The 25756-nt window shown below is 40.8% G+C and overlaps 1 protein-coding gene across 1 annotated transcript in view; it reads left to right on the forward strand.

Moving 5' to 3' along the window:
* The window catches only part of lhx6a (LIM homeobox 6a), a 51736-nt gene extending 28237 nt beyond the window's left edge, over window positions 1-23499 (forward strand). The window contains exons 6-9 of the mRNA XM_067969483.1: window positions 17346-17446; window positions 18249-18344; window positions 21598-21772; window positions 23303-23499. Coding sequence (XP_067825584.1) covers window positions 17346-17446; window positions 18249-18344; window positions 21598-21772; window positions 23303-23382 — 452 coding nt within the window. The 3' untranslated portion in view covers window positions 23383-23499. The remainder of the gene's footprint in view (window positions 1-17345; window positions 17447-18248; window positions 18345-21597; window positions 21773-23302) is intronic.
* The last annotated feature ends 2257 nt before the right edge of the window (window positions 23500-25756 follow it).

A 25756-nucleotide genomic window follows, 5' to 3' on the forward strand; every position in this document is an offset into this window, starting at 1 on the left:
CAATAAAGTCCTACAGGTGATGAACCTAACCTTAGCTCCCCTAGCACAAAACATTCAAAAGGATGGATATTGAGTTGTGCCATTTAGAAAAGGAAAACGTTTTAACTTGTGTGTAGAAACCTCACAGTCTGGTTCTATTGATGTGCACTGTTGATTCCATTGAATTGGTCTATTATGTTATGGTATCTGAAATCACGTTGTGATAGCCTTAGTTTGCACTTGTAAGTACAATAGCCAACCCGTCCTAATGCTGCAGTTTTCTCATGGGTATCAAATAAGTCATTATGACCTGCACCTGATTTCTCTGTGCCAGTCGTCAGAGTAACATGTGTCAATTGTTAACTTCTTTTGGAGTGCATCCATGAGAACGTGTTCTTTGCTCTGTGTTGTGTTTTATTAGATTAAGCATCAGGTTTTTGCCAAACATCATAGAACAAATCTTGTTCGAAAAAAATAATTTCCCACGGCCCTCAAGAGTTAAATATGTTAAACATATTGCCTAATTCCCTCCGCCAGGCGGAAACGGGCAGTAGCAGAGTTAAAATGGAGGTAATAGAATCATAGAAATTTATGGCACAGAAGGAGGCCATTTGGCCCATTGTAGCCGAAAAAGAGCTATCCAGCCTAATCCCACTTTCCAGCTCTAGGTCTGTAGCTTTGTAGGTTACGGTACTTCAGGTGCATATCCAGGTACTTTTTAAATGCGATGGGGGTTTCTGCCTCTACCATACTTCTAGGCAGTGAGTTCCAGACCCCCACCACCCCCTGGGTGAAAGAAATTCTCCTCTACTCCCCTCTAATCCTTCTATCAATTACTTTAAATCTATGCCCCCTGGTTATTGACCTTTCTGCTAAGGGAAATGGGTCCTCCCGATCCACTCTATCTAGTCCCCTCATAATCTTATACACCTCAATTAAATCCCCCCTCAGCCTCCTCTGTTCCAAAGAAAACAACCCCAGCCTTTCCAATCTTTCCTCATAGCTAAAATTCTCCAGTCCTGGCAACATCCTTATAAATCTCCTCTGTACCCTCTCTAGTGCAATCACATCGTTCCTGTGATGTGGTGACCAGAACTGTACGCAGTGCTCTAGCTGTGGCCTAACTAGTGTTTTATACAGTTCGAGCGTAACCTCCAGGCTCTTAAATTCTTTGCCTCGGCTAATAAAGGAACGTATCCCGTATGCCTTCTTAACCACCTTATCTACCTGACCTGCTACCTTCAGGGATCTGTGGACATACACTCCAAGGTCCCGCTCTCAGTATCCTCCCATTTATTGTGTAGTCCCTTGCCTTGTTTGCCTTCCCTAAATGCATTACCTCACACTTTTCTGGATTAAATTCCATTTGCCATTTCTCTGCCCACCTGACCAGTCCATTGATATCTTCTTGCAGTCTACAGCTTTCCTCCTCACTATCAACCACACGGCCAATTTTTGTATCATCTGCAAAGTTCTTGATCAAGCCCCCTAAATTTAAGTCTAAATCATTGATTATATACCACAAAAAGCAAGAAACCTAGTACTGAACCCTGTGAAACCCCACTGGAAACAGCCTTTCAGTCACAAAAACACCTATCGACCAATACCCTTTGCTTCCTGTCACTGAGCCAATTTTGGATCCAACTTGCCACTTTTCCTCGGATCCCATGGGCTTTTACTTTTCTGACCAGTCTGCCATGCGAGACCTTGTCAAAAGCCTTGCTAAAATCCATGTAGACTACATCAAACGCGCTACCCTCATCGACCCTCCTTGCTGCCTCCTCAAAAAATTCAATCAAGTTAGTCAGACACGACCTTCCATTAACAAATCCATGCTGACTGTCCTTGATTAATCCGTGGCTTTCTAAATGATGATTAATACTGTCCCTCAGAATTTTTTCCAATAATTTGTCCACCACCGAGGTTAGGCTGACTGGCTTGTAATTACTTGGTCTATTCCTTTCTCCCTGTTTAAATAATGGTACAACGTTAGCAGTCCTCTGGCACCCCACCTGTAGCCAGAGAGGATTGGAAAAAGATGGTCAGAGCCTCCACTATTTCCTCCCTTGCTTCTCTTAACAGCTTGGGATACATTTCATCCAGGCCTGGCGATTTATCTACTTTCAAAGATGCTAAACCCCTTAATATTTCCTCTCTCACTATGTTTATCCCATTCAATATTTCACACTCTTCCTTAACTACAATGTCTGCTACATTGAAACAGTGGATAGACCTACTGCTCCAATCCTGCTCTGACGTCATATTTCCTGGCCTCTTCAACTGGGTGGCAGAGGCACCTGTCTGAATCAGGCAGGGGGCCTCATAAATCAATGCAAATCAAGGTCCTGAGCCATAGGACCCTGATGCCATTTTAACTGCTGACTGAGAATTTCCACCATGGGCAGTCTGCTCCGTATAACCCGGCAGAAGTGTCCCTTCCAGGTTAGTGCTAAGATTAATTTTGAGGCCCCGGGAGCAGGAGTGCTCCTCCGTGATCCGCAAGAATAATGTGGGCTGCTCCTGCCCCAGGTTGCCCCCCAAATTCCCCCGCCCCCTCCACAATCACAACCCTCCTCTGACCTACCTTTTTTCCCAGCTGGGCCGGCCTTTGGGCCGCCCGATATTGTCAGCTCACAGCCCGCAGCCCACCACGTATATGTTAATGAGGCCTGGCCCTCGAAGTGGAGCGGGCCTCCCGCCAACACACTCCACCAGTCGACCACCTGATAGTTAAAATCTAGGAACAGTAGTAGGCCATTCAGCCCATCTTGCCTGTTGCACCATTCAGTTAGGTCATGGTTGATCTGTATCTTAACTCAATTTACCCGCCTTGGTTCCTTATCTCTTTATACCCTTGCCTAATAAAAATCTATCAATCTCTGCTTTGAAATTTTCAGTTCACCTAGCTTCAACAGCATTTTGGGGGAAGAGAGTTCAAGATTTTCACTAACCTTTGTGTAAAGAAGTGCTTCCATAAAATCTACCACATTTTGTGTGCTCCCAAATGGCAGGGGATGTGAAACTGCACCCAAACTGGAGCAGCGTACAATTTTGTCATTTATGTTATGGGTCTGAATATGGGGTCTGCTTTATCCCGTTTCATGAACAATCTCTGCAGACTAAACAATGAGCTTATCCCAGATCCATTCAATTCAGGCTTTCCGCACCCAGCTTCTAAATGGAAAAATAGACAAACCTAATTGAATCAGATCTGGTGTCTTCCAACGTATTCCCGTCAATCTAGTCCTGTCTCCGCATCACTGCTTCTCAATTTTTTTTATTCATTCATGGGATGTGGGCATCGCTGGCAAGGCCAGCATTTATTGCCCATTCCCAATTGCCCTTAAGGTGGTGGTGGTGAGCCGCCACCTTGAACCGCTGCAATCCATGTGGTGAAGGTACTCCCACAGTGCTGTTAGGTGGGGAGTTCCAGGATTTTGACCCAGCGATGATGAAGGAACAGTGATATATTTCCAAGTCAGGATAGTGTGTGAATTGGAAGGAAACATGCAGGTGGTGGTGTTCCCATATGTCTGCTATCCTTGTCCTTCTAGGTGGTAGAGGTCTCAGGTTTGGGAGGTGCTGTTGAAGAAGCCTTGGCATGTTGCTGCAATGCATCTTGTAGGTAGTACACACTGCAGCCATGGTGAGCCAGTGGTGGAGGGAGTGAATGTTTAAGGTGGTGGATGGGATGCCAATCAAGCGGGCTGCTTTGTCTTGGATGGTGTCGAGCTTCTTGAGTGTTGTTGGAGCTGCACTCATCCAGGCAAATGGAGAGTATTCCATCACACTCCTGACTTATACCTTGTAGATGGTGGAAAGGCTTTGGGAAGTCAGGAGGTGAGTCACTCACCCAGCCTCTGACCTGCTCTTGTAGCCACAGTATTTGTGTGGCTGGTCCAGTTAAGTTTCTGGTCAATGGTAACCTCCAGAATGTTGACGGTGGAGGATTTGGCGATGGTAATGCCATTGAATATCAAGGGGAGGTGGTTAGACTCTTGTTGCAGATGGTCATCGCCTGGCACCTGTCTGGCGCAAATGTTACTTGCCACTTATCAGCCCAAACCTGGATGTTGTCCAGGTCTTGCTGGATGCAGGCACAGACTGCTTTATTATCTGAGAGGTTGCGAATGGAACTGTACACTGTGCAATCATCAGCGAACATCCCCACTTCCGACCTTATGATGGAGGGAAGGTCATTGATGAAGCAGCTGAAGATGTTTGGACCTAGGACACTGCCCTGAGGAACTCCTGCAACAATATCCTGGGGCTGAGATGATTGGCCTCCAACAACCACTGCCATCTTCGTTTGTGAATTCACCACATCCTTCCTGAGGTCAGTGCTTCCTCTCTGATTTCCTCCAGCACTTTCTTGTTGCGATGATTTCAGATTTTTGACATTGACTTACTTGACAGTGATGATAATTTTGCTACATCTTGTATTGTTTTGTGATTATTATAATTTTGTACCAAATAATCATTCACTGGCTAAGTTCTAATCTTCCTCACCTGCGCTGCAGTGTGCTTCAGAAGATAATTTTATTCTGCATTCTAAACAGCAAAAGGAAAAACATCTGTAGGGCATTGAATCAACTAATGCATTGAATCAGAGACACAAATCAGCTGCTCTGGAGACCAGGCTTGCTCTGGTCTCCCTTTCAGTTGCGGTGGGACAATGTGAAGCACACATGCAGATTATGATGCATTTGTAAAACAAATGTTTTTCTGACATAGAGTTTCATGAAGGACTAGCCTGTTTTCAATGACTGAAACCAACAATAACCCCATGAGTTGAAAACAGAATGGTTTTTCATGGAATATGGCTGTAATGTTGCATTTGATTCACTTAGCATGAATACATTGTATTTTTATTATGAAGTAATTATTCATCTGAATTTTCTTGCCCCTCTCTTTCTTGGGTTTTCCCTGCTCTGCGTATCATTACCTACCCTAGAGGATAGCAGTGATCTGCTTCGAGGCCTCCACTAAGTTGACTCTGGTACCAGCTCCGAGAAGGTGTGCAAGAGTGGCTTTGTGTGACCATCTCTGATTTTTTTTTCCTCCATCCCAATGGGGAAGCATTAGTTCTCTGCTTTGTATTTCGCCTTGATAGCACAGTTGAGACCAAGCATTACATTTTTAAACTGTCAATGTGAATTCTGTGGCTTTTTTAAAAATTCGGAGATCAGGCAGAGGTCATTATTCGGAATGATAATGATCAGAACTCCACATCCCAGAATTTTGCATAAGTTAAGCAAAACAAAAGAGAACAAAAGAATAGTGATCTTTTTCTGGAAGCTATTTGTGAAATATGATGGGTTGGTTCACAGGTTCCTAAGGATTCTAATCTATACATACAGACTATTAAAATCATAGTGCACTTAAGACTGAGTGGCACATTGGTTTAGCATCCTTCATTACTAACTTGCCCCTCCCATGTTGAGAAATGTTCCTGTGGACAGTTCTGTTCTTCCCTTTCTCCTCCAGAGCCTGAATTCAAAATCAATGTAGACTGACAAGTTCTATCTCTCTCTCCCTCTCTCTTTCTCCAAGGGTTCTATTTGAAATGAGGTTAAACAATTTAACTTAGTTCTTAGTGGGCATAAATCCACAGCATGAAACCTTCCATACTGTGGAACTATTTGGTACGTAATTGTCTGTCTTGGTCCAATAAGTTATTTAGATGGTTATTAATGTAATATGCAGAAGACTGAGGGGTGACCTGATAGACGTTTTTAAGATTAGGAAAGGGTTTGATAGGGTAGATGTAAGAAGGTGTTTCCTCTTGAGGGGGAGACCAGAACTAGGGGCCATAAATATAAAATAGTCACTAATAAATCCAATAGGGAATTCAGGAGAAACTTCTTTACCCAGAGAGTGGTTAGAATGTGGAACTTGCTACCATAAGGAGTAGTTGAGGCGATTAGCATAGAAGCATTTAAGAGGAAGCTAGATAAACACATGCGGGAGAAAGGAATAGAAGGATATGTTGATGGGGTTAGATGAAGGGTGGGAGGAGGCTCGTGTGGAACATAAACACTGGCATGGACCTGGTGGGCCAAATGGCCTGTTTCTGTATTGTACATTCCATGTAAATCTATGTAATTCTTCTGAGGTTCAGGTGAGGTGCAGTGTTGTGTTCTGCAAAACAAACTTTATGCAGCATCTTGATCTAGATATAAATCTATATCATACAAAACCTGGCACTACTTGATGCTGACACTGGCTGAAAAATGTGTTCTTTCCTCACAAATGACAACCTTCACCTTGATGAGCACAACACTTACATACTCTCTCTCTCTATCTATATATAAATCTTGGCTATATTGGGCAATATCACATTTCAAAGAAATTGCTATTGAACCTTTAACGAATCAATCATACATGAAATGTTTCTTTAATAGGATATAATTGTGGGTAATGTAATAATAATTTGTGACACCATCCATGCTTACTTAATAGAAATTGTATTTCATGGTTCTCCCCTGCCCCTCAGTTTTCTTCAGAGAATAGAAGGGAAGGATACTGAGGGGTGGGGAGAGATCATGAAATATAAAAGCTTAGGTTATTTCACTCCATGAATAGCGAGATATCTCCAATACCTCACTTGTGGCTATTACCCATGTGTGAGCCTACACAATGTGTCTGCAGACTAATTGACAATGGGGAGCATCACAACACAGCCCAGTCATCTAATATTAAGATATATGTCTTTTCCAACAATCATCAATGGATGGCCATCAGGATTGAGAAACCTCGCTGGTTAATTCCGTCCCTGGTCTAGAGGCTTTGAGACTGTTTCCAGTGCCTAACCATTTCCCAGTTTAGACAAGCTAACTCACAGGGATTGAATATGAAACTTTCCTTGTCCTTATGGCTCAATAACACACCACTAGGTGCATTTACTCATTGAACCATTGAAGAGGTATATTTCATGATTTAGTGTGCAGGATCCTGTGTATATCAAAAAAGGCTTATGTTCTGGATATCTCAAGAGAGGAAAAACTAACAGTGCATCTCAGTTCTGCCCCTCTCCCATGCATTTCTCCTGGCACTTTAGCATGGAGCACTGTTAATGTTGGAGTCATGTAAGAGTCTATAGTGTCTGCCTTCCCAATGGATAGAGATTGACCAGAGACGAGAGCCCTTGAGAGAATAAAATGGAGAAAAATCAAGACAAAACTGTAAATAGAAAAGAGGCTTGTGTTCACAAATATAAGCATATACTGTATAACCAGGCCAAAAAACAGCTATAGTTTGCCAAATACTTCTCAGACGTCATGGCAATAGAGACACATTGGCCAGGATATAAACCCACAGACACATTCATCTTGCAACCTGATCCCACCCAGATTTCTCTGCATTTGATCTCCTTATAAAAGGCACTGTTTTAAGCCATGGATAGGAATCTAGTTGCACTTCCTAGGCCCAATACTTTTAATGAAGATAATATACTTGTACTTAATTACAATTGGGGAAAAAAATAATGGATGCATTATAGATGGACGCTAATCCTTGCTATGTCTATATACACTGATGAGTTTAATTGATAATTTGTGCTGCATTTTTCAAATGAAGTAGTCTCCTGGGATACTGGGACTGGGCCAGATGGACTGCAATGGTCTATTCCAATCTTTATATTCTATGTTCCCCATTTAAGTTTAACTGTTTTTAATGAATTCCCACAATAAGAAACAGATTGAACTGGCCCAACTTGAATCTAAAGCAACTGTGTGGTAATAGTACTCACATATAATGAAAAATTATTTCTTTACAATGTTTTTTTTAATAAAGTTCCCTGAAATGAACAAATGAAATCCCAGAGTAATTACAAAATGACAGGAGCCTCTGCTCTTATTCTCAATATGTCCAAGCTGCTCTCACTGACACACAAGCCTCTTACTGAACAGCCCCCTTCACCGATCTGTTGTCTTGGCCTTCTACTTTCACTCTCAGACATCGGAAAATTGGTATCGTTCCTCAAAGAAAGCAAGAATTTGGGGCACTTCTTTAGCGACTTTCACGCTCTCAGGATTGTCCCAAAGTGCTTTACAGCCAATGAAGCTTTGGAAGTGTAGTCACTGTGTTGTAATGTCAGAGCTTTGATGAAGGGAACGTACTGTCGGTGAAGACCTCAGTCACTGGCCAGTGAAAGAACTGACTGACTTTGTCAGACGTTTGAGTTTTTGCTGTGTCTGGATTTCAACCTCCACCTTCCACACCCCGTTCTTGCTCCTCATTCCCTCCAGTGTGTTTCACGCACCAAATGGGAACTCCCAATAAAGGAGCTGGTAGGATCCAACTGAGGAATTAGGAATTTTATGGGGCTGCATTTTAAATTGTTTGTGTTCCTGCCTGACCTATCTTATTTAAGCAAAAAATTAGGGAACAATTTAAATATATAGTTAACTCCACATTGAATAAACACCCACATATAATAAATGTTCAGCATGGCATTATGGTGTTCATTATATGCCCGATTGACAGTGTAATTTATTTATTTTTTCTCTCTTTAATCTGATAAAATTCAGTAACTCTGAAATGATAAAAAGAGGCAGTAATAATAAGTGTTTTATTACGTCAATTAAAAGATTAATAAATTTGGTTCAAAATTGCTTTCAAGATCCTTTATAGTGTGTTAGCACCTAATGGACTTTACGCACAGATAGAGAGCAATAGTTGGTAATGGTACCCTTTGACAGAGAGAGGTTTTGCTGCTAGATTAGAGCACAGAAGATTCTGAACTTCCATTGCTAGGTGTGCCACACCCTGTTCTTGCTCCTCATAAATTGTTCCCTAATTTTTTGCTCAAAATAAGATAGGTCAGGCAGGAACACAAACAATTTAAAATGCAGCCCCATAAAATTCCTAATTCCTCAGTTGGATCCTACCAGCTCCTTTATTGGGAGTTCCCATTTGGTGCGTGAAACACACTGGAGAGAATGAGGACCAAGAACGGGTGGGGCACACCTAGCAATGGAAGTCTGGAATCTCCTGTGCCACACCCCGTTTATTTGGAAAGTTATGTTTGTATGTATTTGAATGTGCAGGCTGCAGGCAAATTTCCTTCATTTCCTTCTGAACCATTCTATAATTCTATTTTGCGGGGCTACAGGGAAAGAGCGGGGGAATGAGATTAACTGGATTGCTCTTACAAAGAGCCGGCATGGGCTCGATGGGCCGAATGGCCTCCTTCTGTGCTGTAAACATTCTATGATTCTATGATCATATTATTTTGTAAATTTAGAGGTCATTCATTGTTGGTGGAGAGTGATGGTAATGATATTTTCCAGAACTTTTCAGTCCATTTTATTATTTAACTTTTGAGGACTGTGTATGCTTCTCTACTTTCAAATGTGTGTTCCATCATAGACACTTTGCCAAAGAACAAAATGTTTGTTGATGGACAATATCCAACAGTCTAATATGGAATTCTCTGAGATAACTGGAAAATGGAAGTCGTGGGTGTTGGACTGGTGAAGGTAGAGATGGCAATGCTGAGGGCAGCAATGGTGTTGAGTTGAGGATTACAAAAGTTCTACAGTGGTCCTCTGAAGGTTAAACACAGACTGGGAGCTGCACTTTATATTCTGGATTTTGATAAATTTCTTTTCCATGCTTTTGTATTAATATTTTCTTTTGGTTAGCCAATTATCTGACGTGTTTAAACCAAGCTACTGAGAAATCTTACAGTTAGAGTTTCTGTTTGCCTGATATGGAGTGTACAATCTCTATCTGTAAGTATACACACCCCTGCTTAAGTCCATAAAGCATAAGTGCAAGTTGGCAGAACCAAGGCCTAAGGACCCCCAAGTGGGCAGAGAGGTATTGCTGGAGTATAAATAATTCAAATCATGCATATTCCCACTGCTTGTCCAGCCAGGACCAGCTTGCCTGTTAGGGTATTCACTTGCAAGATTAGCTGGAGAAGAGTGGGAAGAATATCAGCCCCCAGTGACAGGTCTACTCCTCCAAGTTCCATTATTGAGCTAGGCTGACTAGTTTATCATCAACAGTGCCCTGCAGTGCTGCAGACCTACATAGCTCAGATATCAACTTACCTAGTTTAGCACAGAAGATTCTGAACTTCCATTGCTAGGTGTGCCATCTTGGCACCACCTTGATACAAAAGAGATCCATTCACCTACCCTCCCTCCCAAAAAGGATAGTCATAAGATGCAGGAACTAATCACTCTCCATGATCAATATTGTCAGTAACACAACTTACCATAATGTGTGCATAGCCACCACACACATTATACCCCAACTACTGGTAGCTCCACCAGTTGGGGTGCAGTGCTGCATTGTTTATTTCTCTGGTTTACAGTGAGCTTCTTCTCTTTTTAAAATGTTTTTTTTTGTTTAGCTGACATATGCGAAAGCCCAACACCACATTATGTATTCCTAGATTTTCCAGCTTCTTTTTGAGGGCTGTATGATGCACTAGGTAGAAAGTTTTATGAAAATCAATGAAGGCAATGTGATTGGATTTCCTCTGAATCTTACAACACACTGTGATCTTGCATAAAGCCACAACCTGTCGTACACATTGTTCACGGGAGCAAAAATGAGTCTTTTCTTTTCTGATTACCTTGTGGGCCTCCAAAGCATTTCATACCCCTATACTGAAACAACCCAACAAAACACCTTAATAGCCATTGATATCAGTGAGATTATTCAGTAGTTTTGCCGCTTATTAAGGTTTTTCTCATTATGGGGAAAAAACACAACTGGGCTCTGGAACACCCAAGAGTATGGATGTCCTATTCATCAATCTCAGAATGGCAGCTCCAAGAAAAGTTAGTGGCTCCTGGGACTGTTCTGCAAAACCGTTCTTGCCCAGAACAGCTTCTAAATACTGGGGATGAATACCTTCTCTATCTGGTGTCTTGCTATTAACCAGGCAAAACAGTGTGGAATTCACTTCCTCCCATCAAACTGGTTCATTAAGGTCTTCTATCTGTGCAGCACACTCCGCCAGCTTTTCGAATCTCCATGCAAATGAGATTTTACTATGGCCTTTTGAGTCACATGCCAACTCGGTACTTTTTTTCATTCCATGTGTATTTGTAGTGGTGGTGATAGGAGGAAGGGGTGGGTTGACAATACTTGGGAGTAGATTTTCACACCCAGTAGTGCACTAACAGGTCAGGGATAACAATGCAGGGCTTCCCTTATGGTATCAACACGAGTGTTCCATCTCTCATATTGTCTGTCTTTAGAGATTGAAGTGTGTGAGATGACTGAGTTAGTCCAAATTGTGCCAGTTATGGGGGCAGTTTGGTGCAGTGGGTTGAGATGGTGGGTACTCATTTCATTTAAAACCCTTTACAATTATCTGAGACTTTCATCCCAGATATCTAGCCTGGATTCCAACTCAAGTCCCAAGAAAACACAATGTTTTACCACCAAGCTAACTTTCTGTAAATTTCCAATACGGAATATTATAAAATAGCATGATAGGAACATGTATCAATTTAATATTAATAAATTGAAGAGGGATAATATGTTTACAATGTTTCCAAGCCTTCCCTTTGATTTTGAGCGCTATGTGCAATAACATCGTGAATAAACGAGCTGGCTGAGCAGCTCTGGCCCACAGCAGTTTCCCAAGTTCGTCATCTGAATAGCTTTGTTGAAATGTCATTGCAAAAAAATATATATTTTAAGATAATTTGTTTCATTGCTCATAAAATTAAATCACTTCAATGAGTCAGTCATATGCCAGCCAATCAAATGGTGTGTTACGGCAAGGGCCTGTTCACTGCCATGGACCTGTTCACTGCCATGTACTAGCTGTGTAATTACATAGTAAGAATACTGGTTATGTACAAGGCAATACATCTTGTACATGATAGCATGGGAAACTGACCAGATTTCAGGAGGCCATGCATTCAGATCCATGCAATAAAGATGTCATGATATTAGTTAGAATCAGTTAGAAATGGTAAAGTTCAGACCAATTGATGTACTAAGTTGTTTTGAATTGGTTATTAACTGAAAGTTAAACACATGGAATTAGAAGCCCACAGGGAGGCTGTGTGATTACGAGCAGCATTAGGCAGAGGGAAAGCCTGCAGCTCAGCTACAGGCAAACTGAAATGCTGTGAGTGCTACAGACACATTTATTAAGATCTGTTTTTACTGAACACTTAATGAATGCAGGGCTATGGGGAAAGAGTAGAGGAGTGGGACTAATTGGATAGCTCTTTCAAAGAGCCGGCACAGGCACGATAGGCTGAATGGCCTCCTTCTGCGCTGTATGCTTCTATGATTCTATGAATAGACATAGGAACAGTAGGCCATTCAGTCTCTTGAGTCTGCTTGCCATTCTATTAGATCATGGCTGATCTGTAGTTCAACTCCATTTGCCAGCCTTCACTCCATGTCTTTTGATACCCTTCCTTAACAAAAAATATCAATCTCAGTCTTGAAAATTTCAATTGACCCAGCATCCAGCCTTATGAGGCATCGAGTTCCAGATTTTGACTACCCTCTGTGTGAAAAAGTGCTTCCTGATTTCACTCCTAAATGGCCCAGCTCTAATTTTGAGATTATGCCCCTTTGTTCTGGAATACCCCACCAGAGAATATAGTTTCTCTGTAGCTACTCTATCTAATCTCCTTATCATTTTAAACACAAACACACGGATGTTAGTAAACTAAATTAAAGTAAACCTAAATAAAATAAGATTATATTTTGGGAAAGGATTTCATACAGTCTCTTTCCTTTTGTTGTTTTGTAATAAGAGTTGTGACTGTGAATTAGAACACAGGTATTGAAGATACATTTAGCACGTGGCCCCCGGTGAAAAATGGTCTAAAGTATATGCTAAAAACTGTAAGATATACCTTCTTTGTCATTATTGCTTAAATATAATCTTAGAGTTAGGTCCATTGCCCTTTGTGGGACTTTAGGAGTAGGCTCTTGTTTGGTCCATTCCCATTTTCTTTTAAGCGTGTGAGGAGAATATCTGTCTGATTTATGAAAGCTGCCAGATAAGGGTCCAAACTACCCGGTGTCTCCAAAGTACCTGTTGGGACTGGACATTTGTCCCACAAGAACACCGATATTTCCTGGACATAAGAACATAAGAAATAGGAGCAGGAGTTGGCCACATGGCCCCTCAAGCCTGCTCCGCCATTCAATCAGATCATGGCTGATCTTCGACCTCAACTCCACTTTCCCGCCCGATCCCCATATCCCTTGATTCCCCTAGAGTCCAAAAATCTATCCATCTCAGTCTTGAATACACTCAACGACTCAGCATCCACAGCCCTCTGGGGTAGAGAATTCCAAAGATTAACAACCCTCTGAGTGAAGAAATTCCTCCTCATCTCAGTCTTAAATGGCTGACCCCTTATCCTGAGACTACGCCCCCCAATTCTAGACTCTCTAGCCAGGGGAAACAACATCTCAGCGTCTACCCTGTCAAGCTCCCTCAGAATCTTGTATGTTTCAATGAGATCACCTCTCATTCTTCTAAACTCCAGAGAGTATAGGCCCATTTAACTCAATTTCTCATGACAGGACAACCCTCTCATCCCAGCCAAGTCCCGGGTACACCACTACATAATCGCCAATATGTTGTTTCCAGCGTGTCTACAACCCAATAGACAAACCCATTAACGTAACAAGAAAGCTTGTACCGTGACTGCACAAAATGTGCTCACTGTTTCTTTTATGAGAATGGGGAAATAATCTGTTGTAAAAAAAAGATGGGCGAGGTGCCCAAAGACAGTCTTTTAAAATTAAGGTGACGATCTTTGACCAGTGCTATCAAATTTCTGTGACGAGGGCTAACTGCATAACTGCCGGGTAACTAGGAGTGAGCGAGCAGGGATTGTCCGTTTGAACCATAACCATTGTTGAAGAATTACAGTATAACTATTTCCTGATCCGAGTTTCCTCTAATTCGTGCTTTGAGCTTTGCTTCCAGCCCAGATCTGGGCCAGTGCTGGTAGAGAGGTTTGTTATATCAGAATTTATTTCAAGGCTCAGTTAGATTTACTCTCTCAATCTCGAATTTGACGCCGATCTGACTGATCAGATAGCGGCAAAGGGGTTGGATGTTTGCACTCATTTGGCCTGTACGTTACATACCAGAGTAATCGGAATTACACTTTGCCGCTTCCCGCTGCAAGAGCGGGTTTGAGGGGGAAGGATTAAAAGCGGCACATTAATCATGATTAAAGTGCACGCAGAACACAACGACACATCCCATAACTTTGCTCGACCAATTCTATGCCTCCTTGCCTGCTGCTATGTCTTCCATTCACACAGTCCAAGTCTGAACTTGCATTAAAACCTTTTCATACTTCGAAAGATTTCTATTATATACTAACATTGTTCATTAAAAAAATATATTCTGTAATTATATATTCAATTCTGCTCAGGTAGGCAGTAAGGAGTGTTGTTACTATTACTTTTTGCAGTCCAGCTGCAGTCTGTATGAATTGATCAGCGCATTGCAAAAAACAAATGCCTGAACAGCCTTACACTGCAGGGGGAAAGTGAGTACAACGTTGCACGGATTTATATAAGATTTTGGTGGCATAGTGACGTGAATTTGAACTGAGAGATTTTACATTGTGTTAAACGAAAGTGACAGATATAATTATTCAGGGTGGTTTGTAGCTGGAGTTTTTGGCCCTGCTACTGAATCAGTATGGAATGGTTAAATTCAGATTTAATGAAGACGGGTCAATAGATCGTGCTTTATATTAAACGAGTCTGCAGCTTGTTTCTTTCTCGGGTTGTTTTAAAATTCTGGGCAGTTTTTGAATGAGTCTCTGAAGATTTATAGATCACTGCAGGCGGCTGTCTTTCGATGCCCACACACACACACGCCGCTCTTCATTTGTAATTATGGCTTCGGAGGATAATGTTGACAATTCCGGGGCGAAGGGAGGGATTTCCCTGGTCATTGTGAGTAAGGACATTTTAACCACATTCTTATTTAACGCATTAATGGGGTCTCCTACACATGGGGAGCCGAAACAATTCTTCCCCCCATTCGCCTGAAAGTTTTTAACATTTGCGCTGTTTTGCATTAAGTGGCTGTGTAATTGTGAAATTGCACTCGGGGCCTGGGAATTTTAATAAGGATCAAACCCTACTACAATTTTCCTGCTTTTAGGAGAAATATTATTGAATAAATGTATTTGTGAAAGACATTTTCTTTGAACTGATGGTCAAAACCTTTAATCAAAACGTGTAGATTTTAATGGAGGGGAATTAAACATGAAAGTGAAGTTTTAGGAATGTGGGCTTGTAAAATGATATGCTTTTCGTATCATTCAGTTATTTCATTGACTTTGCGGATTTTTTTAAAAGTCCAAACCGTGCCTATATTATTATACTGGTTCTCATTTACACAGCGCATCGCACACCCATTTCAACACGGTCAGTCTCCTCTTCCAGAACTAAAACTAACAAGTTATATGGGAACTCTGTCTCATGGAACCCACTTGGTCCTTAAGGGAATCAGGCATGTCGGTCTTAAGTAAATGATGAGTTCACTCACGGAGTCGCTACTTAAAATTTCTAAAATTGAATTTCACCACAAATTTCATGTTGCTGGAAACAATAATTTACTTTATGTTGGTGTGATTGTTTTGCTAATAAACAGTTTATTTCAATTTAACATTAATATAACGAATACATTTTCAGTACTAATATACAATCTTTATATCTTTTCACAATATAACTTTTTGCAATTAAAGTAGTAACACTTTCTTATGCTAATGCATTTGACCACAATTTCAGTCACAGTTCATTTACGTGTTATTTATAAATTTCAAAAAAACATTTTGTCCCTTTGCAAAAGTGCAAAACAGCCCTGTTAGAACAATTCCGTTGCTTTTTTGAAGTGCATTCCAGTATCTTAAAGTTGGCGATTCATAGTTTAAAGATATTATAAAGTGAATGAATCAGACGTACAATCCAAAGTTTGCAATGGTGGCAGAAGCTGTGGTTTTCTGTGGAATGCAGACGTGGGGCTGGATTTCACGTGACAACGTCCTTGATCTGGTACAATCCATGATGGGGAGATGCCGGTGATGGACTGGGGTTGACAATTGTAAACAATTTTACAACACCAAGTTATAGTCCAGCAATTTTATTTTAAATTCACAAGCTTTCGGAGGCTTCCTCCTTCCTCAGGTGAACGATGTGAAAATGAAAACCTCGAAATTCATTTCAGGTGAACGATGTGAAAATGAAAACCTCGAAATTCATTTCAGGTGAACGATGTGAAAATGAAAACCTCGAAATTCATTTCGAGGTTTTCATTTTCACATCGTTCACCTGAAATTCATTTCGAGGTTTTCATTTTCACATCGTTCACCTGAAATTCATTTCGAGGTTTTCATTTTCACATCGTTCATCTGAGGAAGGAGGAAGCCTCCAAAAGCTTGTGAATTTAAAATAAAATTCAGGTGAACGATGTGAAAATGAAAACCTCGAAATTCATTTCGAGGTTTTCATTTTCACATCGTTCACCTGAAATTCATTTCGAGGTTTTCATTTTCACATCGTTCACCTGAGGAAGGAGGAAGCCTCCGAAAGCTTGTGAATTTAAAATAAAATTGCTGGACTATAACTTGGTGTTGTAAAATTGTTTACAATGGTACAATCCATGCAGGATAACCACAATGATTTTTTAACTCAAAATATTGTGGAGGTGGTTTACATGTTTTAGTTACATTTTGAGGGGTAGGGGCTTTGTTTTGGTAATTATTTTACCATGGCGACTTTTCCTCTTGACACTTCCCACTTTCTAACCTTTCTGTTCCCACCTCAATTACTCCATTTATTCTTTCCTTATGTGCCGACACATCCCAGGAAATCCCTATGTCCACCTGTGGTGTTGACCTTGCTCTGTTAGATCCACGTTGCCTTGTTCTTCTTGTGTGTCTTGAGGTTCTTTAGGTGCATGGCTGGTGTAGGGAATGAAAATCCCTTTTTAGATTGATTGCCTTTATTAAAAATCAAAGCAGAAAAAGATTAAAAAGTCAGATTGGGGTGAGTGGGGAGCCGTGCTGGAGGAGGCGATGTTCTCTCACCCCTAATCCCAGGCACTACATAGTCTCTCTGTTACTAATTCTTTTTTAACTGTATGTTACGTGAGCAACTTACCCCATCATAACTCGGATCCTGAGCTATGAAATTTGAGACATTTTTTACATCAAGTACAGTGTCATTAGGTACAATATTCAAACCTAAGACAAGCTAATAAACATATTTTCCAAGTCTTAATTTATTTTAACAAAGATTGACATAACCATTCCTATAATCCAGTTTTAGGAATTATTGTCTATCACATGATGGCTTATCACGTTTATATGTTTTATTTTTAAATTCAGGTAATGGGCTGACCTTGGAGGGAGCTGTACCTTCAGACCAAGACAGTCATCCCAAACCAGCAAAGAGAGCACGGACGTCATTCACAGCAGAGCAATTACAGGTAGCATTGCGGCAGGGATCCCCGTCTCTCTTACTGCGGGGGAGTCCATTTAAGATCAGTCACTTTCCATGTTTGTTGCTACTAATCCTGAAGCATACTTAATGAATACTATTGCCTGCTATCAGTGAGGAAACTGGATAACTAACCAGTGGGATAAAAATTATATTTCAAAATCACCCATTGAACATTATAGTACTTCCCCATTTAGACTGTATCCATCTACCATTCTTACCTCCATATTGTATAACCTCACAGCTTGTTACTTTAAACTGTATCTTCCATTATTCTGCCCACTCACTTAATTTATTAATTTCCTATATAACATAAAGCAAGCCTCGATGATTCAACCAACTCCTGTCATACCCGGAAGTGCTTGACGCTGTTATTGGGTGCAAAATATAAAAAATATATTGCTGGATAGCAATCCATCATTAGAGTGAGACGGTAGTGAAAACATATCAATAAATACAGCGTCCATTCACAGAGGGGCCCTAATTTATTAAAGGGACTGTCAACCCAAAATGAACCAAATCAGGCAAAGTCAAGTATTTGCAAGATGATTAAAGTTGCCCTTTTCAGGTCATTTCAGATTTTCAGTTGAATTCAATGCTCATCCCTTATAGTGACATCTAGTGCCAAAATATAGATCCCACACCAGCTGCTTTGTTTTCATTATCTTGTCAATGACCATCTTTTCCTTTAACAGACAAGAATTGATTTTAAGAGGGAGACACTGCCTTACAATCCTTATATTGAACTCTGCCTTTGCTGACAGTACCTTTCTCTCACTATCTGTGTACAGGTGATGCAGGCACAGTTTGCACAAGACAACAACCCTGACGCACAAACACTTCAGAAGCTTGCGGACATGACTGGGTTGAGCAGACGTGTTATCCAGGTATGAATAGATTCACATAATTAAGATGTTTCTGAGCTGGGTAGCTGCTGAAATTATATGCCAGTGAATAGCTCACTGCATTATATCAAAGAATGAATCCCAGAAGGTGTGTTTCTGTTTTGTATAGATCACTAAACGACAAGCCCTAATAAGAAGTGGGATGATTAATGATGATTCTCAATCTTATATTGTGGAACTATGGACCAGCAGAGGGACAGACGCAGCCAGTTCCCAGCATTTGTTTCAGTTCCATTATTTTGGCTGCCGGGGTTGTTTTTCAGTGCAGCAGATTTTCTCTCATTGAGCTGGAATGGTGGGAGCAATTCCTGAATAAGCCAGATGCAGTGTGAACGTTCAAACTGTGCTTCGTTTTTTAAATGTTAGACTTTGTTTAATCTATTTGTTTAAAAATTTCTAGGCACCAGATGCAATGGGGAGGAGGGAGTAGTGAGAGTTAGGATGGTGCCACTGGGTCACCATTCAGTTAAATGTAATTGGTCCTGTTCATAAACTTAGGTCAGTATCTTCCAGGATATTATACCGGCTAACAATTCTTTAACCAAATCATGAGATGCACAATGTAAGTCAGCCAACATTAACTTTGAAACCGATAACTGATTAAACAACATTCCAATTTTACATTTGCCATTTCAAATTAATTTGTATTACAACTTGTGACGCACTTTGATAGTAAAACCACAGTCAGTATAGTTTTATTCAAGACCCAATGAACACCAATTGTACGGATGACAGAATTTTATAAATGGTCTGGCCCCATATGTAATGTTTGAATTGTGATTTATGCTTACAGTCTGCTACAAATATTCCAAGTGTGGGTATAACAATGGAATGTTCCCACTGAATCTGTTGGCATTGTTGTGAACAGAGTACCTGACTTGGCAGCAGTGCTATACATCATACGTCTCTTAAGATATGGATCATTATAGCTCAGCCGTGCCTTTGGTACTCATGCTATTCGGTTCGCTGTCACTCAATGCAATGTTTTCTATCACCTCTGCTCCCCATCATGTGTGATCTTTATACACCTGATATGTTAACACTCACTAATACTCCACTTTTATGCCTTCAAACTTGTAGGGACTATGGCTTTTTCTAAAAATATTTTTTCACCAGTATTAGCTATTTTTCAATTTCTATGGAATGCAATGTAAGTAAAAACATGTTTCATTGTATTATAATGTAAAGTGATCAGGGCTGGAAAATTCCACTTGTCAACTAGCCTGGGTTGATTACCTTCCAGCTCTTGATGAACTAAGAATCAAGACAGTCTCCAGTGCAGTGAGTTCATCCCTCCAATAAGTCCTGAGCTTTCTGGCCACGTGATCGATGTGGCCCATGGCAGCTCTTCCCCATTTCGATCCACCTCTATTCCCAAAGCATATTTTGTTCCTCTTGGGATTAATATTTTCCAGTCCAATACATATTTTTGGTGAGCATGAAGTTAACTTATGTCAAATTCAGAAATCTTCCAAAGTGCTGAGAAATATTTAAAATGAAAATTCCAGCTCTGAAGGAATTACACATCTCCAGATTCCAAGAGTTATTTTAATCACCTTATGTATTATTCAGCTTTATCTTAGTGATGGAACACAGACACAAGATGGGAGCCAAGATGCAGGGAGGAGTTACAGTGTAATATGCTTATTGCTGTCATGTATATGTTTGCCATATGTCTGACAATAATTACCATCTCTCGGGTATAGAAACAACCATTACCTAGAATTATGGGAGTGGATATACTGTTTTGACATTGAGGTTTTGGTATGTTTGGAAATTTAAATCCAAATTTCTGATTATAAATTTTATTTTCTGGTTTCCAAATCTGACATCCAGCTACGGATTTGGAATGATATTTTTCAGACTTCCCAAATCTGAATTTTGGACTCAGATTCTTTAACAGTGCAATCAATTTCTGTTGATGATATCAGGGGGGTTTCTCACACCAGTGGGTGTACTTACCCTGGTTGGAACTGTGCTGTTGCAGGAAAAAAATGGAATGTGAACTAGAGTGGTTTGAATTCAGAAGTGGCTGTGAAGCTCATCTCTGGCTCCCCATGGCTCAGTGAGCATGTCCAGTAAGTAGCTGCACTATGGAGATCGAAGGTACCACATTCAATCCCTGGTCTGTGCTGAGTTAGCTGAGCTGAGCTGGAGGGGTGTCACAGTTGGCATCAGCACCTGGGAGTTAGAGAGAAATATATCAGCCTGTGTCCCTGCTCCTATTTGCTATCCAGCAACTCTACTGGAAAATGCATGCGTGTGGATACCCACCCTCGAGCTGCCTGGTTCCCACTGACCGCGATTTTTACGCAGGCTTCTGAACGGGCAGCTGAGCTTTAAATATGCAGATCGGGGTTTGATGACATCATCGGGCTCTGACTGCAATTTTAACTCAGGCCCAAGTGGGGAAGCCACTGTGGCTTTCCTGCTGGGCTGAAGAAAGTCGGGACATGTCGGGGAGATCAAGAGACTCAAACAGATAAGATTTTTACTTTCTTTTGTCGGGCCAGGAGGAGAAGGAGTGCTTGATCAGGCCCTACAAGGAAAGTTTAGACCACCGATGCCCCAGACTCTTCCACCCCCCCACTTCCGTCCCATGAGACCCTCCCAGGTACCCCTTTTCCTCACTTATTTTGAGTGCTGGCAGATGGCCATGGGCCACACAAATTTCCTGAGGCCAGCAGCTGCTTCCCGCCAACTTCCCCTCGGGCAGGGAATGCACTGGCGGCACGATAATGAGGCCCAGGAGTTAAAATAGCACAGGCCTGATTTCTGCAGCAGCGGATGAGTTTCCAACTCTCCTCCACATCCACTCACCCAAAACCTACCCGGAGTTAAAATCAGGGCCGCAAAGAGGGTGCATGCTCAGAGCTGCAGTGCTCAGTCTGGTTACTTTCATCTGTACTATATGTCCATCAGAAGATCAGGATTGTGCTTCACATGGATGTACGTTATAATTCCCCTCTCCTCAAGTTTCAGTCCTCATTATTCATGTTTATGAATAAATTATTAATTGTTTTGAATATGTACTAAGTTGTGTTCATATTTGCACTTGGTAACTAATTATATTTAAGTAACTTAATAGATGAGTTATAGATTTCATATATTTTTTTAAAAGTTTGTTGGGGTACCTTGTAGTCATGTGCACAATTGAAAAGATTCCTAATCATTGGGCCCAATTGTGGTTTTCACCATGGAGTACTATGATGGATTCTACCTATTGCTATTGCAGGTCTGGTTTCAAAACTGCAGAGCACGGCACAAAAAGCATACTCCACAGCATGCAGTAGGTCAACCAGGTCCCCCTCGGTCACGCCTCCCTCCATCCCTACCAGAGGACATCCATTACCAAGCTTTCAGTCACCATGAGCGGACCAGGATGGTGGCACTTCATGGCTATGTGGAAAGTAAGTAGACATGTGTTACATTCTGTTCCACTTGAGTTTACATAATATTCTACAGAGTCTTCCTCATTCAGCTATGTGGAATTCTTTAAAGTATATAAGCTTTGGGAACAAGCACAATTTCTTTTATTATATCAAACAATTAAAGTATTCTATTAAATTGAGCACCTTAAGTACTATGCCCAGTTTTGATCATTCAAACCCGAAAGCTAGTGCAGAAAGGAGTCATGAAACTGACTCCTGGCATAAGAGGGTTTAGTTATGAGGAAAAATGGAAAAACTATGACTGTTCACCTTTGAAAGACAATGACTGAGAAGGAGCCTTTAAAAGTACACAGGACATTAAACGGTATAGAAAGGTAAATCTGGAGCACTACTTCACAGGCAGCCATTACAGTCGGCTAAAACATGAAAGGTCAATTTGGAACTGATATCAGGAAGAACTTCACACAGAGTGATCAACATTTGAAATAGAATTCAAAGTAAAAGAAAGGACGACTTGAATTTATATAGCACCTTTCACGACTTCAGGATGTCCCAAAGTGCTCGGGGAGCGAATATGAAGAAACTCGATTTATTCTTCAAGATCCAGTTGCGTGATATGGGGAACTGTTAAGGCTTTTTTTTCCCTAGATGCATGAACTAAGGTGGGCCTAATGGCGTTCCTCATCTGTAGTTATCCTGTGATGTTATGAATTGCCCCTTAATATCCGAGCTCTTACCAGCATCTTTGATTGGACTTTACTATATTTATGCAGCACTTACCTAGTCATGATGTCACTGAAGTTAACTTCATGATGTCACAGCAGGATGTTCTAAACAAAATGTGAGTCCCCAGGCTATTTCCCACCGACAGTTTCTATCCTGTTTATGCTGTTAATTAGAAATAGGAGTGCTTCTAATTATCAGTTTGTTCTGGTTTACAGCTGACGGTATAAACTCCACAGATTGCCCGCAGATTGAAACAGATTTTCCCAGACCCGCAGTCATTGGTGGTTTGTAGAATCTCTTTTGGGCGTACCTGGGAAGAAACTGCCCCTGAATCCTTCGTTATCTGGAGACAGTTTGAATCAAGGCACTAATGTATAATTAAGGCCTTTTTGCCTTGAAAATAGGATTTTTGTTTCTTGGCGCACACAAGCATATTGAGTATCAATACCTCTGTTAAAATAACAAAGGAATTTCACACACACACTTCAGCCTATTTTCTACCAGTTTGAGGGCAGATTCGGGGCAAACAGATTCGGAGCTATTTCACTGGTTCACTGATGTCTGCCACCACTTCTGGAAGTTTTTTGCCTGAAATGATGGCAGGCACTTAATATTCCCACCCATATTTTGGTGGACATATGCAAACAATAGTTTACTTTTAGATGCTTTAAAGCCACTAACTGAATTTCTCCTCTTGGTAACAACTATATAATGCTTTAACCATGTAATGCTTCCTACAATGTTAATACGACCTTATACTTATGAAACTAATCACTACTCTATTCAAATGAATTGGTATATTTGCTCTCATTTTATTTTTAGGTCATCCATTTTCAGTATTGACAGCACAGTCTATTCCACATCAAGCTTTGGCTCTGCCACAGTTGCCAATCAGCCGCTGATCCCTCTACCGAAAAAATAATCTTTGAAGAACAGATGGCATTCATGGATCATGTGTCAAGCAAAAATTTAATTCATAAACCCTGCTTGTGTACTTTCTCAGTCGTTTATTAAGATGCTAGGACCTGTCTATATGCTGTTCACATGGCTTGGTTTTCAAATTGTTTTGGATCCAATTCATTATCTAAAGAAACAAAAACAGAAAATGCTGGAAACACTCAGTAGGTCAGGCAATATTTGTGGAGAGAACAGACAAGTTAACATTTCAGGTGTGGACCCTTTATCAGAACTGATTTCCAGCATCTGCAGTGTTTTGCTCTTTGTTTATTATCTAAAGAACATGCTCACTAGTCCGGAGGCTGGACCTTTTTGGTTCTTATCAGGGCACTGACCGATGTCAATGATAGAGATCAGTTTTTCTCCATTTTGTTTCCAGTAACAATATTAAGGTTTTCCCATATCAGAGTTGGTTAAAACAGCTGGTGCATAAAATCGCCTCCAGCATTGCATCAGTAAGGCTTTGAACTTTGTTTAGCTTTTTTGACTTAGTCCATTTTCTTTATATTGACAATACAGCATTAAGGAGGGTTGTGATTCATATCTCCCAATATTGCCAACAACTTGTAACCTTTAAATATCCTGGTCTAGTATCAAACATGTGGACACAATATGGATGGATTACTTGTAGTGCATTTTTTGAATTGGCACTTTTTTGACTCCCAAAAGCACATGACACACAATAATAGCAGAGATCACATTCTCCCATCCCACCAACGACGAAACATGAACACAGAACTCTACTCCACACAGAAAAACTTTCTGCATAATTATCTCTCTCTCTCACAAACTTTGTGTCTCAGGCCTTCTTTTCAAAATAACTTGCTAGTGAAAACTTTCCCTCTTATTTTGTGTTACTCCACCACATGCACATCAGCCAGTCTACATCACTGACATGGGAATGCATCACAACACAGCAACAGTCTTGTGCCATGTTGAATGTCCCACATCATAACACAATTTTGTTGCCGTCATTTGTCAAAAGTAATTTAAATGAATTGTTAAAATCAATGACTCTATTTTAAACAAGGTACATAATGGGGCTTGCTGGTTTAGAGAAATATAAACCAGGAGAAAATCAGGCCCACAAAACTCATTCATCGTTAGTGCATAATTCGTGAGCCCAAACAGCTCTCAGTGGTTTATGGTGGCTTATTTTTTTAGTAAACAACAAACTTCTTCATATATCGCCTACAAAATTCTAACAACAACCAATAATGTCCAGCTCAGGTGAAATGATGTTAGTTAAAATTTGAAGTAAGGAACCCATCAGAAATAATCATTGTTACCCATCTCACTGCATTTGAACAAGGCTGAATGATTGTGTCTCAGACCAGCCCAGCTAAGGCCACTGGCTGTAATTTGTTGTAGAATGTTTCATTCATGTGGCACGAATTAATATGTCTGAACTGAAAAAGAAGCCTAAATTAATTGTTTCCATTTGTCCAAATAATAATAAAAGGAACATGATGTAGACATCCCATGAGAGCAATGTAAAGCTATAGGGTGAGTCAGACTGGGTTGTCTGTATTGTAAATATGGCCTGCATAGGGTTGCTGTCCTTGAGGCACAGTGAGAACAATAGATGCATTTGGACTGCCCTGCTGGTCTGGTTGGTAAATGCACCCCCCCTTGTGATACTGGGATAAACAGACCAAAGGCTTCTAGGTTTGATCCCCAGTCTGCACTGTTAGATGATCTCAGCCAGAGCAACAGTAGGGCCCCTGCAATTTTCCTTAGTTGTCCTGAGCTAGGGAGGGGGAAAATCTGCAAAGAGTCCTGCTCCAGACTGCTACCTGGTGGCCTGTGCTGGAAAGTGTGCATGTGAGGAGAGGAAACTCCAAAGGTCAGATAGCCTGCAAGCACTCTGTCTAGAGTCACACATTAAGAATGGTGACTTGGCAAAGCTCCTGTCACTTATGGAACCATACCCCATTAAGAGTCAAGGCTTTCATGAGAAGAGGAAAGAAATGGGGAGAATCAGTGGAAAATTGAAGCACTTGGGTAAATAGAAACAAATTAAAATAGTTTGCCAGCTCTCATCATGAGGCGTGTGGACCTATGTTAACATGAACATTGCAAGAGAAGAGAAATGACTAGAGACCACAGCAGAATGCGTGTCGCACATTTTATTCATGGGAAATTAAATGATTTAAAAGGGTTTCTGCTGTTTTCTTCACCTGAGTAAGCAATCCCATTTCTTTCTAAATGCAAGCTGCTGTGCTATTGCAGCCAGTGTAGCTAGAGCTTGTCAGATCCTGGAACGTGCGTGATAGTGTTACAGAACAATAGTGACAAAGACGTAAACTCATGTCTTAA

Source organism: Heptranchias perlo, chromosome 31 (assembly GCF_035084215.1).
Source record: "Heptranchias perlo isolate sHepPer1 chromosome 31, sHepPer1.hap1, whole genome shotgun sequence".
NCBI lineage: Eukaryota > Metazoa > Chordata > Chondrichthyes > Hexanchiformes > Hexanchidae > Heptranchias > Heptranchias perlo.